Source organism: Sebastes umbrosus, chromosome 6 (assembly GCF_015220745.1).
Source record: "Sebastes umbrosus isolate fSebUmb1 chromosome 6, fSebUmb1.pri, whole genome shotgun sequence".
NCBI lineage: Eukaryota > Metazoa > Chordata > Actinopteri > Perciformes > Sebastidae > Sebastes > Sebastes umbrosus.
In genome coordinates this window covers 477,454-492,068 of record NC_051274.1, presented here as the reverse complement: position 1 = coordinate 492,068, position 14,615 = coordinate 477,454, and the positions used below count along the sequence as shown (strand labels likewise).

Genomic DNA, 14,615 nt, shown 5'->3' with positions numbered 1-14,615 from the left:
CAAAAAAATGGATCATCATTGGGGTCATGCTTTTAGGAATAAATATTACATATCACATCCATGTCTAGCCATACACAATAACGCGTTAACACAAATTTGTTTTAAGGTCATCAATGGCACGCGATAACGCGTTAACACAGATTTGTTTTAACGCCACCAATTTCTTTATTGCATTAAGGCAAACGGTCTTTCAGAGGTTGTAGCGGGCTCAGTTGTAAAGCTAGAAGCTGAAGATACTGGCATCATATGAAACTATAAACCTGATGAATCCATCGGTACCAACCATGTCCTACTAGCTTGTTGTGAAGGAGGCTAAATAACGCTCCAAACTTACACTAAATTTTAGCGATGAAAAACTGGCATGGCCATTTTCAAAGGGGTCCCTTGACCTCTGACCTCCAGATCAGTGAATGTAAATGGGTTCTATGGGTACCCACAAGTCTCCCCTTTACAGACATGCCCACTTTATGATAATCACATGCAGTTTGGGGCAAGTCATAGTCAAGTTAACACACGCTAAATGCAGTACCTGTGAGGGTTTCTCGACAATATTTGTTAATTGATTTCCAATAATAAACATATACATACATTTGCATAAAGCAAGCATATTTGCCCACTCCCATGTTGATAATGTAAAATAAAGATTTATTATCCACTAAAATCAACACGACACATAAAACGTCATCCTTTTTTAAAATGAGTGTTTTATTGTTTTTATTTTGTATAAAAAAAAAACTTTTTGTCCACTTTAGGCAACAGTTAGCATGAGAGTAACTCTCACAGCTTTTAGATGAAGTCTAAACTTGTCAGTCCTTTTAAACAATCATACCCCCCTTTCACACAGAGAAACACACAATCACATAGTGTACTTGAGTTCATTCGATGCAGTGGTCCCAAACCTAAAGTCTATTAGTAGAAAGCCAAGGACAAAAGCAGCTTTTAATCATCATCACTTTAAAAGATGGTGCGATGTCAAGGCGAGTCACGCGAACACACAAAAGGGCCACAATAAATCTAAAAGCCTCACAATAACTACAGGAGACAGCTTTGTTATAAATCGGATGGTTGAAAGCGTCATCTAATTAGGTTTGAAACCACTGCTTTGGTGCAACTCTTAAGCAGATTTATATTAAGACAATAAAAAAAAAGAAAAGGCAAAGAAATCAGACATCTCATACACGGCAGCGCGTCCTGTTCCGTGCCAAAAAAGCAACAGCTGTAATTTTAGGCGACAAACCAAAGGACTGGTTTTGTGTAAGAAGAGTCGGCACACTTACACGCAGATCAGTATTAATCAGACGTGGCTTTAAAAAAAGACATTTAAAGACAAGAAATGTTATACGATTGCATTTACATACACCTCATTCCAGAGTTAATAATTTGCAGTGCAGTAGCTATTGCGTTCCTACGAGAGGCTCTCTAACACCTCTAACGTCAATCATCGAGAAACATCTCCAAGAAATCAGATTTCTCATTATGGTGATGAGGAAAAAAAACAACAACAGTAAATTAGGGATGCACCGATACCGGATTGGATATCAGGCCGATACTGACTCCAATAGCAGGATTGGATATTGGTGACAATGGTGCCGATCTATTCAATTCTATGTTTATATAACATATACATCATATACCGGAATTTTAATTCCTGATGAAGTTTTGACCAATTTGTTGCTGCATTAAAAAGGTTTACACTTGAATTGTAATTCTTGTTAATTTCAAAGATTTTTTACCAATTTACTGGTGTATGATTTAGTATTTTAATAATAAATAACATTTCAGTAAATTTAGATCTATTTATTTATGTTAGGGCTGTCATAGTTAACGCGATAATAATGCACATTCGTTTTGATGCCACTAATTTCTTTAATGCATTAATGCAACTCAGGAGTTTTAGGTCTAGAGTGGAGATACTGGCATCATATGAAACTAGAAAACCTAAAGAATCCATCGGTACCAACCAGGTCATACTAGCTTGTTGTGAAGGAACATAACCTCTGACCTCCAGATCAGTGAATGGGTTCTCTGGGTACCCACGAGTCTCCCCTTTACAGACATGCTCACTTTATGATAATCACATCGCAGTTTGGGGCAAGTCATAGTCAAGTCAGCACATTGACACACTGACAGCTGTTGTTGCCTGTTGGGCTGCAGTTTGACATGTTATAAATTGAGCATATTGTTTTATGCTAAATGCAGTACCTGTGAGGGTTTCTGGATCAATATCTGTCATTGTTTTGTATTGATAATTGATTTCCAATAATAAATATATACATACATTTGCATAAAGCATCATATTTGTCCATTCCCATGTTGATAAGAGGATTAAATACTTGACAAATCTCCCTTTAAGGTACATTTTGAACAGATAAAAGAATGTGTGATAAATTTGCAATTAATCATGATTAACTATGGACAATCATATGATTAATCACGATGAATTATTTTAATCAATAATTGTTACATTTTGTTCTTCAAATTTAGGAAAGCAATGTGTAAGTCCAGCCTGATGTTGCCTCACACATAACAGAATGATCCCAGTCACGTCCACACAGTGAGGCATACAGCTGATTATTAAACACTGGTATCAGATCAGTACTCGGTATCGGCCGATACCCAAAGCCCAGGTATCACTATCGCTATCGGGACTGGAAAGTCACATCGTTGCATCCCTACATGAATTGTAAATCTGTAACATCAGCACCTTTCAGGAATAAAATATGTATCCTCACTAATATACTCCCCCTCCACCTTTTCATAATACAGTACATACACATGTACATGCACACACACATTCTCTCTCACATAGACACACTAATGTAAAGTACACACACATACTGTACAGATTAAACATAAAATATACAAATTCAGGTTTTCAATCTGTTTCATAAATTAGTAACATCACATCATTTTGTATAACTACTTTCTTTGACTCTTTAAATGCTATTTTTCTTATGGAATTTGATTCATCTTCTTCCTTACAGTATAACTTATTAAAAGAGGAGAGGATCTATTCTGGCATTTCATCAGGACATGACTGACTACAAGGTATTACAGTGTAGCAGTATGAAGGAAATTCCTTTCGCTCAAAAAGAACTGCGCGGACTCCAAACCAACAGTCTAATCCACAAAAGACACAAAGAAATAATATCGTAGGCATCGGAACTACAGGTAAACTAGGTTTTTGTTGACAAAATCGCCCGCGTTTGCACAAGCAGCCCGCGGTGAGCAAGAGCAACAGCTAAGGCCAGTGTCAGTCCGTTGCTCTGTGTTGGTTTAGCTTCATTACAGCAGAGCCACAAACACCCACTGCCCTCGGTTCACAATGTGCATACAGATCAACAACAAAAAAAAAGCAGCAACCTCGGCTCCGTCTTGCACATCGCATATACAGTACACAAAAACAAGTATTTCCAGGATTATTAGGTCTATTTTCAGCGGAGGATGCTATCGGAGGCCTTCATTTGGCTTGACTACGGCACAGGCTGCCGTAATGGAAATGTGAGTAAGTATCGAAATTCACCAGCGAAACAATTTGTATTGATAGCGTTATACATCACCAAACAAAAAGGCTTATGTCAGCATTCACACGTGTTTTTTTCTGTTCGCTACGTTGGAAATTAACTACTTGCTGCACTGTGTCATCGACACTTCTACACACAAATGTTTTTTTTCCATTAAGGCCGCATTCATCACCCCCAACGACACAATGACGTACAATGTTTTCTTGTAGCTGCATCCATATTACTTCTGGGGAGTGGTCTGTATGTGCTTTCAGCATCCCCTCCACTCATGTATTGTAATACTCCACATAATTCAGTCACTACAAGATTGCAACCTGTAATAATTCATGATGATAGCAGTATTAAATGTGTGAAATGTGGATTTTTTTTCATCCTAGATGAAGCTATTGTGCAAAATGTCTGCAGAGAAGCTAGAGCTAAACTTCAGGAGGCAGTGGGTTTACTTCGTCCTCGGAACACGCCTCCCGTTGGCACTGCAACTCAGAGAGGCTCTGCTGGGGACTCTCCTCTACGATGGACATGCACTCCTCTGAGCACAGAATCACGTTGGTCAAAGACTTGCCTGAACTCTGCCTGCAGGTGATCTCTTCAGGCTTCAACACCTCTTGTTTCCTCTCGCCTCCTCCTGAATCTCTCTCCTCTTGTTCAGCCTCCTCAGCTCTGGGTAGGGTCTCGAAGGCTCCCGGCTCTATGGGGCTGAGCTGATAGTAGAGCAGAGAGGTGGAGTCTTTGAGGAGGTCAGAGGGGCTCTCCTCCTGGTTGTCAGTGATGCAGAGCACCGTGGCCCCCGTGGGGAACGGCCCCTGCAGGAGGACCTGCTCCACACCCGCCACCTCCGCCTGCTCCCCTCCCAAAGCGCCGGGCAGCAGGCAGAGAGGCTGCTCCGCGAGACCTCCAGCGCCCAGCTCCCGCTGCACCGCCTCCCCCTCCGCCTCCTCCCTCTCCCTTCTCTCCTGCTCCTCGGCGCTCTGCAGGTGCAGCACGGCCGTCTCGTTCTCTCGCTCTAGAATGTCCTGCTCCACCAGGAGGTCCTGGACCTCCACCACCATCTGCACCTCGTTCTCCTCCAGCTCGGAGTCCAGGCCGGCGACAGAGGATAGGTCTGGAGAAGTGGGGCAGGTGGAGGAGGGGGAGGACATCTGGTCCAATTCAGCATACTGGTCTCCGGTCCCCTGTATCAGCATCCTCCTCTTCTCCAGGTCTAGCTTCATGATGGTGTGCAGGTAGTGAGTTCTGACGCGCAGAGGGTTGAACTCGATGCGGCCCGCTATGTTGCCGCAGCCATCTCTAGAGCAGCCACACGGGAACGACATTCGATCCACCTGGGGATGAAAGGAGAGGGAAGATCAGTTCAAGTTTTAACGACTTTATTATCTCGTTATCTCAAGATAACGGCTTTAAGAAAAAAAGGTTTCAATCATGTCCGTGTAGGTCTTCCATAGTAACCACTTTACTGTGTTATAACAAAGAACGTATATTGATCAGAAGTGAAAGTCAATTGTTCGTTCCATTGCAACATCAGCGCCCAGCAGCAGAGCTACGCTTCCGCCATTTTGGACTGAAAGTGACTACCGGACGCCAGTAAATCGTCCGCCTACAAAGTGCCATACAAAAGTAAAAAGAATTATTTCTTTTCTATTGTCATATTCTGCCGAAATGACCTGTGTTGAAACAATAAACATATTATAAATATAATAGGCATTTTCAGTCTAAAATGGCGAAGGGGCTGTTGAGTTTTGTCTCTTTGCTTCTATAATCTTTGGTTATAAGTTATATGGCAAAAGACAAAGACAGATGACAGAGCACATGCCAAGTTAAGAGAGAGAGAGAGAGAGAGAGAGAGAGAATATCTGGTTACTGTGATACAAACTTACACTATTAATCAATTAGCAAAATAGTTGCCAATTCATTTTCTAATTTTGTAGCTCTAAACAATAGAAGAATACAGCCTTTAATGTTTTATATTCTTTCTTTTTAACAAACATTAACTATATATGTTTAATACTTGTTTATTATAACTTTAAACTCTATTTGAACATAGTGAGTTGTTGCATGGTTTCTGTCAGCACACAGACATGCACTTGCACATGTGCAAAAAGAGGTAAAAAAGCATCTGAATATTCTGATTGGATCAATATGCTTTGACAATTAAGGGATAATGTACAGCGAGCCGGTCATTGTCTTGTCAAGCCGGTCATTTTCGAGCCCTTTCAGGGCGATGCAAGACCCCAACGCGAAGGGGTTTATTTCACAACAATGACCTGCTAGCTGTACATTATCCCGTACGTTATTATTATTACACAACAATAACCTGCTAGCTGTACATTATCCCGTACGTTATTATTATTACACAACAATGACCTGCTAGCTGTACATTATCCCGTACGTTATTATTATTACACAACAATGACCTGCTAGCTGTACATTATCCCGTACGTTATTATTATTACACAACAATGACCTGCTAGCTGTACATTATCCCGTACGTTATTATTATTACACAACTACTTACTGAAGAAATCAATCATTTGAAACAAAAACGGTCCGCCAGAGTCCGACATCAGAACTGCACTCGTAGCAACGGTCTGTTATACATAGCAAAGGTCTGTTATACATAGCAACGGTCTGTTATAAAGAAATAACGGACCGTAGAATGCCGTGATTGACCAATCAGAATCGAGTATTAAACAAAGCTCTGTAATAATTTTTGTTCATCAATTTTGTTCATCATCTTTAATTCCAGTTAATTGAATACATGATTGTGTAATGATTATTAATTGATCAATTGATCACTGCATTGATACGTTGATTTATAGGCTACATTCTGCTGATTTCAATGCATCGATCAATTCAGGAGAAATTGCATTTCAAGCTCAACGAATCAATTTGGCTGCAGCCCTGTATCAGATGGAAATGCTTTGAATATAATATTCACATTCCCTAACAAGAAAGAGAACAAATTATCGCTGATTTATTTTAACAAATTGAAACAGTCAAATGTGACAGAACTACTGTATACATGCACAGAGGCAGAGGGTCCTTTAGGTTGTTCTCTGGCACGTAGAGAGTTTTTTGGGGGGGCCGAAAAAGGCTTATGGGAAAATAAATTGCACATCACTTCAAATTAAAAATGATATATTATCAGGGCACACATTTTATTGAGCACTGATTCATTTGAGTCTCAGCAAACTGCACAGTGGCCCTTGTCTCTCTGTACAGGCACACAGCCGAGCCAACAGCCCTTACCTGGCACTTAATACCGGCCTGGCTGCAGCCGCAGTGGCGAGGGTCGCAGTACAGGCGGCAGTCGCAGCCGCATTCTTCCCGCGAGAGGCGGATGGTTCTGAGCTCTGCCTTCTCCCGCGCGTCTATGCGGCCAATGCCGGAGGCTCGCAGGAGGGCTCGGCGGCGCTTTGTGGGCAGCGGCTGGAGGAAGAAACAGTCGTCCACCTCCACGCCGTCCACAGTCGAGGTCCTCGTCTGAGACATCCTCCAGAGTCAGCAGGTCGGCCTGAGCGCACTCCACCGTGCCGTTCCTCGTCAGCTGTGGATGACAGTTAGTGTAGAACTGTGAGCTGGACACAATGAGAGACTGATTCCCTGTTTCAAGCTCAAGTGCATAATAATTATCCTTCAAAAACAGCTTCATCATTTCATACTGGAACTTTCAAACGGACAATGATGGAAAACATTTAAGTAAAAGTACCAACACAACAATGTCAAAAGTCAAACTTCTTTGGGCCTCAAAGAATTATTTAAATGTAAATGGGTTCTATGAGTACCCACGAGTCTCCCCTTTACAGACATGCCCACTTTATGATAATCACATGCAGTTTGGGGCAACAAACATGCAGTATTATGAATATAGTATAAATGAGATATTTTCGCCTATTCTAAAATGGTGTACTTGAATTTCTGCATACTGGGATCCCTAAACAGTCTTGGAATTGCATACATCGGGTATGACTGTAAAGCTGAGACTCTTGTGGATCCAATGAGCCCAACTGTATTCAGGTGTGATGATGTTAGTCCCCATAGGAGACATTTCATATAGTGAGACCATGTTTTGAAAGTTAACCCACCGTATAAAATGACCTGTGGTGACCTCTAGGATAATCACAACCTCATGAAACTTTACAACCACAAACTAGAGACCTAGAGCATTCAGAGTATGGATGGATCAAACTAGAGACCTAGAGCATTCAGAGGATGGATGGATCAAACTAGAGACCTAGAGCATTCAGAGGATGGATGGATCAAACTAGAGACCTAGAGCATTCAGAGGATGGATAGATCAGACTAGAGACCTAGAGCATTCAGAGGATGGATGGATCAAACTAGAGACCTAGAGCATTCAGAGGATGGATGGATCAAACAAGAGACCTAGAGCATTCAGAGGATGGATGGATCAGACTAGAGAACTAGAGCATTCAGAGGATGGATGGATCAAACTAGAGACCTAGAGCATTCAGAGGATGGATGGATCAGACTAGAGACCTAGAGCATTCAGAGGATGGATGGATCAAACTAGAGACCTAGAGCATTCAGAGGATGGATGGATCAAACTAGAGACCTAGAGCATTCAGAGGATGGATAGATCAGACTAGAGATCTAGAGCATTCAGAGGATGGATGGATCAAACTAGAGACCTAGAGCATTCAGAGGATGGATGGATCAAACAAGAGACCTAGAGCATTCAGAGGATGGATGGATCAGACTAGAGACCTAGAGCATTCAGAGGATGGATGGATCAAACTAGAGACCTAGAGCATTCAGAGGATGGATGGATCAAACTAGAGAACTAGAGCATTCAGAGGATGGATGGATCAAACTAGAGACCTAGAGCATTCAGAGGATGGATGGATCAGACTAGAGACCTAGAGCATTCAGAGGATGGATGGATCAAACTAGAGACCTAGAGCATTCAGAGGATGGATGGATCAAACTAGAGACCTAGAGCATTCAGAGGATGGATAGATCAGACTAGAGACCTAGAGCATTCAGAGGATGGATGGATCAAACTAGAGACCTAGAGCATTCAGAGATGGATGGATCAAACTAGAGACCTAGAGCATTCAGAGGATGGATGGATCAAACAAGAGACCTAGAGCATTCAGAGGATGGATGGATCAGACTAGAGACCTAGAGCATTCAGAGGATGGATGGATCAGACTAGAGACCTAGAGCATTCAGAGGATGGATGGATCAAACTAGAGACCTAGAGCATTCAGAGGATGGATGGATCAAACTAGAGATCTAGAGCATTCAGAGGATGGATGGATCAGACTAGAGACCTAGAGCATTCAGAGGATGGATGGATCAAACTAGAGACCTAGAGCATTCAGAGGATGGATGGATCAAACTAGAGACCTAGAGCATTCAGAGGATGGATGGTTTCCTAGCTAGATTGACAAAAAGGGGTTTCTGAGCAGTTTACACAACATAAGTGCTCACCAATCAATCACCGAAAAATTAATTCTTGCAGAAATCTCCAAATGTCAAAAGTTTTTGATCCCAAATCACAGCATGGCTTTTTTATGGTGTTTCCTCAAGTTCTTGGTGTCTTCAGGTGGTATTTTGGAGGGATTATTGATCATTTTTATCAATTCTCCAGTGGTAAAAAATGGTTAAATTTAGCACCAAATCTGTGGAACAAATGCTACAACAATTTATGAGACATAATAGAGCATGGGGATGACCATCATATACTACCATCATAATGCTCTTAGCCCTTATACACTATCACAATTTATTTTAATTCATTCATCCATTCCTTCATGATTATTTCTGATTTATAACTAGAACAAATTGACACACAGTGCTGAACAAACAATGCTCAAATTAATCTCCATGTTCCAGCTTTCAGATGATGTACACCACTTCTATGTGACATCTACTGTTGACCTGCTATCTCCCCCCCAAAAAAGGGACAAAAACCGCAAGAGGAAAATTGATGACTAATTGAAGAGACGGATAATACGAATGGTAACCAAAGAGCCCAGAACAACTTCCAAAGAGATTAGAGGTGAACTCCAAGGTCAAGGTACATCAGTGTCAGATCGCACCATCCGTCACTGTTTGAGCCAAAGTGGACTAAATGGAAGACGACCCAGGAGGACGCAAATCATAAAGAAGCAAGACTGGAATTTGCCAAAATGCATATTGACAAGCCACAAAGCTTCTGGGAGAATGTCCTTTGGACAGATGAGACAACACTGGAGCTTTGTGGCAAGTCACATCAGCTCTTTGTTCACAGACGCAAAAATGAAGCATCCAAAGAAAAGAACACTGTACCTAATGTGAAACATGGAGGAGGCTCGGTTACGTTCTGGGGTTATGTTCTGATTTCAGTGATTGCCTCAAAAGGTTGTGCAACAAAATATTAGGTTATGGGTACCATCATTTTTGTCCAGGCCAGTTTCATTAGTTTGTTTCTTAAAATGATTCTGTTGAACCACAATTCAAAAGCAATGTCTGATTTTCATTAGTTAATTTTCAGTAAATTTTTATTTATTATTACTATTGTCAGTTTCAAGTTATTTTAGTGACCATTGTGGGTTTTTCTTTCTTTAACGGAAGGGTACCAACAATTTTGTCCACGTGTGTATGTGGGTCTCAAAACAAGGCCCCTTGATTTACTTCAACTCATCCCTTCAGTCCCACACTCACAGATAAAACGTGAAACCTACCTTCATCTTGCGGGCGTTGAGCTTCTCTTGGCGCAGGTGCTGACGTAAAGTGTGCCGGTGGCTTGTCTCCTGCTCGCGGGCGAACTCGCCCAGCGTGTAGTGTCTGATGGAGGAGTGGTGGCGGGCCATGCCCAGGGAGCTGCCCCCCTGGCTTGGCACACTGGTGAACCCCTGCCGCCGGGGGAAGTAATACACCGTCACCACGTCAAAACGTACCCGTTTCCCCCCCGGTGACGGCTTGTGCTGTCTGAGGATGGACGTGGCTGAAAAAAGGGGAGACATTTGGGATGTTACACATGAGTAATTAAATACTTGTGCTAATGAGCTGTTTGAGTGTGTTTTTAGAGTGTATTGCCTTTAACGTGTGTCTCCTGTTGTTCCTTACGGGTAAATGCAGTGCTGGAAGGCGGGTTGAGGCTGTCACAGCTGTCGGCGCTGTCACTGCTGGAGATGTCATCGTCGGAGTCCTTCGGTGTAGAGAATGGAGAGCTGTTGTCCACCTCTTCATATCTTCGTTTGAGGCTGAGGGACGAACCTGCCTCCATGGAAACTCGTTGTCTGCGAGTACAGAGGAGCACACGTTGAGCCAGAGACGACACAATCATGTGAACCAAAAGGTGTGAGAAAATATGGGTTCTTAGTGGATGATTCAAACCCCTTTCATCAATGAGAGGCAGAGTGGATAATGTTTGTTGGCACCATGTTATATTTGTTTACCAATTGTACACCTTAAAGACAAAATGTTCCTGGATAACCTGAATCAAACTGCTCCAGCATCATGTCAGCTCTCAACACCAGAAACAAAAAGGTGGCATGAGCTGTTTGGTCTCCTTTCATCTGTATTCCAGCTCCATCATTTCCTCTCTCTGCCCCCCCCCATCTCACATGAAATCCTACTTTGAAATCATCGAGTCTAGAAACGTCACCATGGCAACTAGGCAAGCACTGTTTAAGAGAACAGCCTTGAAGCGAATGATCTCAATGGCTTCTCACTCTTTTTTTCCTTTCTAGTTACTGCTATATGAGGGAACCTGAAAGCTAAAGCTGTTCAATCACACCGGCGGGTTGAGGTCAAACAAGGTTAATGTAAGCAGCATGGTATATTATGATCTGTGGTTATACCTGCATTTCATAAAGGTTGGTATTTTCAATCCAAATAAAAGAACAATCCCAATCATATTCCATATAGACATTATATTCCCTATGAATAAAGTACTTCCATAGATCATTAATAGTTTACTATGCAACTTTACATCTGTATGAGGCCCATTTTAACTGGGTCTGGGTTACCGTGTCACGTGCTGCAGATATGCTGCATCTTCATCCCTAATTGGGACAGTTACAAATGAGGCATTTTCCAGGTGGTCAAAGGGAAAATCCAGCATTAAATAGGACTAAATATGTACCATTTGTATAGTAATGTACAGTGGAGTTGGTCCTTAAGCTAGATAGAGAGGGGTGGGTGATGATAGATAGTTAGGGGTGATGTCATGTAGAGACAAATCCTGGAGCTGACTCTGAGGACGGATGTAATTAGGGCTGTCAAATTTGCCACTAATTTCTTTAGCAAATCGATCTTTCGGAGGTTGTACCGGGCTCAGAAAAAGAATCCAATGATACCAACCATGTCGTTCTAGCTCCTCGCGAAGAAGGCTAAATAACGCTATTATAACACTGTTATGATTTGAGCTTATTTTTTATGCTAAATGCATTACCTGTGAGGGTTTCTGGACAACACCTGTCATTGTTTTGTGTTGTTAATTGATTTCCAATAATAAATATATACATACATTTGCATAAAGCAGCATATTTGCCCACTCCCATGTTGATAAGAGGATTAAATACTTGACAAATCTCCCTTTACGGTACATTTTGAACAGATAAAAAATATGTGATTAGCTTGCGATTAATCGCGATTAAATATTTTAATTGATAGACAGCCCAAGATGTAATATCTCAAACTAAAATTATGAACCCAGTAGGGCTGTGCATTGGCAAGAATCTGGCGATGCAACATGTATCATGATACAGGGGTTACGATACGATATACTGCGATATATTGCAATACTGCAATATATCGATATCCATATATTACGATACTGTAAGAAAGGTGATATATTGCGATTTTTTTTAATCTAATTTCAGGAAAACTGTCATAGTATAAAGAACACGCCACCATATGCATAAAATCTGAGTAAAAAAAGTTTACTTTTTTTATGCAAGCAGAACAGTGGGATCTGTATCTGCATTTATTACAGTCCCTGTAAAACACTGGGAGGGGACGTCTCTTTGCAAATGAAATAAAGTATTGACCGAGTTAATCTTTGCATGTAAAGTATTGATTAAAAATTGATAGAGTTTTTATTCAATTTTTTCAATATTTTCTTACACCCCTAGAACCCAGAGTGTGTCAATTCCCGTCTTGCTGCTTAGGAGGATGCTGTTTGTGTTGTGCACTGTGCAAAAGCATTGAAACGGCATATAAATTCAGTTTTATGTGGATTTTCCATTCATGTTCACCTGAAGAGGCTGCAAAGTCTTGAATGTTCAGTTAAGATGCTATAGTGTGCTTATAGCATGCATGTGAACCATTTTCCACCTGGAGAATAGAAATAGGGCAAATACAGCAGAGGCTGCATTCTGATAGTGGGCTCACACCAGACTTCCCCTCCTGTTCCTTTAAGGACTTCTAGTGTGCTTACAGACAAGTGGGACTTCATGGTGCCTTCAGGGACATGCAGTGTTGGTGGGGTATATGTTTAACTGTGTGGGCTACATGCAGCAACTGTCTGTGTTGGGGGAGGTTAGATATCATCAGTCTGACGGCTAAAGGCTCAACCGCCCTCTCTCCATCTCTCTCTCTCTCTCTCTCTCTCTCTCTCCAGTACACCAGCTCCCCCATTTTTACACACACTCACTCACACAATGGCAAACCGGCCGGTTAATGAAATACTAAACCCTCTTACCTGGGGCAGAAACAGGGAGCCTTATTCCAAGCAACTCGCCGGTCGTTTCCCTCTCCAATGTGAGCCGCACACCAGTCTTTCAACGCCCTATGAGATGCTGTTCTGTGTGCCAAAACCGGTATCCCTGAACCGAGACTGCAACCGTGAAGCAATGAAAGTAATCTGGCCCAAAGCTTGTGTGACTGTCAATTTACACCACCAATAGGACAATATGAGGCTACTAGATGAGGCTACTCCATGCTCATTGTTCTGCACACTGAAATAGGAAGACAGAGCCGGGGCTGTCTGCTAGACCTGCGGCTTTTCTTCAAATGTTGCATGCCCATCTATTTAAAGGACACACGGCAGAAAGAGGGAACGTCGTATGATTAGCTGCGATTTATTTCCCAACATTTTCGGTGCAACGCGACTAATGTGAATGAGCCGAATGTCTTCTCTTCTCCTCCTGATGTCAAGATGCTGGCGATGGAGAAATCCGCTGACATCTGTGTTCCTTTCTCCTTCTCTCTCTCTTCCCGGGGCGGGTTCAGTCGGCGGTGCTTACTTAGCTGTCTTCTCGCTTTAACGCGGGTTTTGGCTGCTTTTTTTTGTTACCGAATGGTGTCAAAATGTTGCTAATGTTGCTAATGTTGGGACGAGAAGACGCCTTTCTCCTCGCTTCGCCCCGCTTCGCCCCGGCCCCGTCTGTTACAATGTAACAATGGAGGAAGAAACTCTTCCCTGTAGCCGTATATATACTTATTGTGACGTCACAGGCATGCCCTGCACCGGAGCATGCTGGGAAATGAAGTGGAGTTTTTTTTCCCCTTTGCTTCTTTGTTCATATTGTACAGAAACAGACGTGTCAAATTTGACAGTATCTTGACACGGATGGTATTTAACATAAACCTGACTCTGATTTACAGTATATAACATCGTTATCGTGTTAAAGCTACAGTTTCCATGGCAACAAAATGACATGCATGTCTGTAGTAGGCCTCTACATCTGTCCAGCAAAAGGAAAGCTATTCATTTAACGCTGGAATAAGTAAATTGGAGCAAATATGATTTAATTTTTTTATAAAACAGTCACTATATCCTGACAGCAGCACATGAGACAGGTATTCTGAAAAAAAGAATGTGTCTCTGTGTCCTCCGGTGCTCCTAATGGCATCTGTAAGATTTCACAGACCAGAGGAAGACAAGCAATCAGAGCCGAGCTGGAGCCTTGCCGTCTCTGAGCAGCATTCAATCACTCGCGAACTCCTATCAAACAGTCAAACTAGGCAGCGCTGATCAAATATTAATCAATATTATGTTACTTTAATGCCCATTTCTCACATCAAATATTTTCAGAAATATCTTGTAGTGTAGGCTACCGTTTAGCTGAAAAATTAGAAAGTTTGTGACACAGCCGCCATGTTGAGATCAGTTGAGGAAATACCGAGCACTGCCCA

General features: G+C 42.0%; 1 protein-coding gene across 1 annotated transcript; it reads right to left on the bottom strand.

Moving 5' to 3' along the window:
* Window positions 1-3,518: 3,518 nt before the first annotated feature.
* Window positions 3,519-13,879, bottom strand: csrnp2 (cysteine-serine-rich nuclear protein 2). The gene is given in 6 exon segments (XM_037772533.1): window positions 3,519-4,846; window positions 6,771-6,989; window positions 6,991-7,068; window positions 10,214-10,476; window positions 10,599-10,771; window positions 13,180-13,879. Coding segments are annotated over 5 exon segments (1,626 nt in total). The 5' UTR covers window positions 10,759-10,771; window positions 13,180-13,879; the 3' UTR covers window positions 3,519-3,940.
* Between the last annotated feature and the right edge of the window lie 736 nt (window positions 13,880-14,615).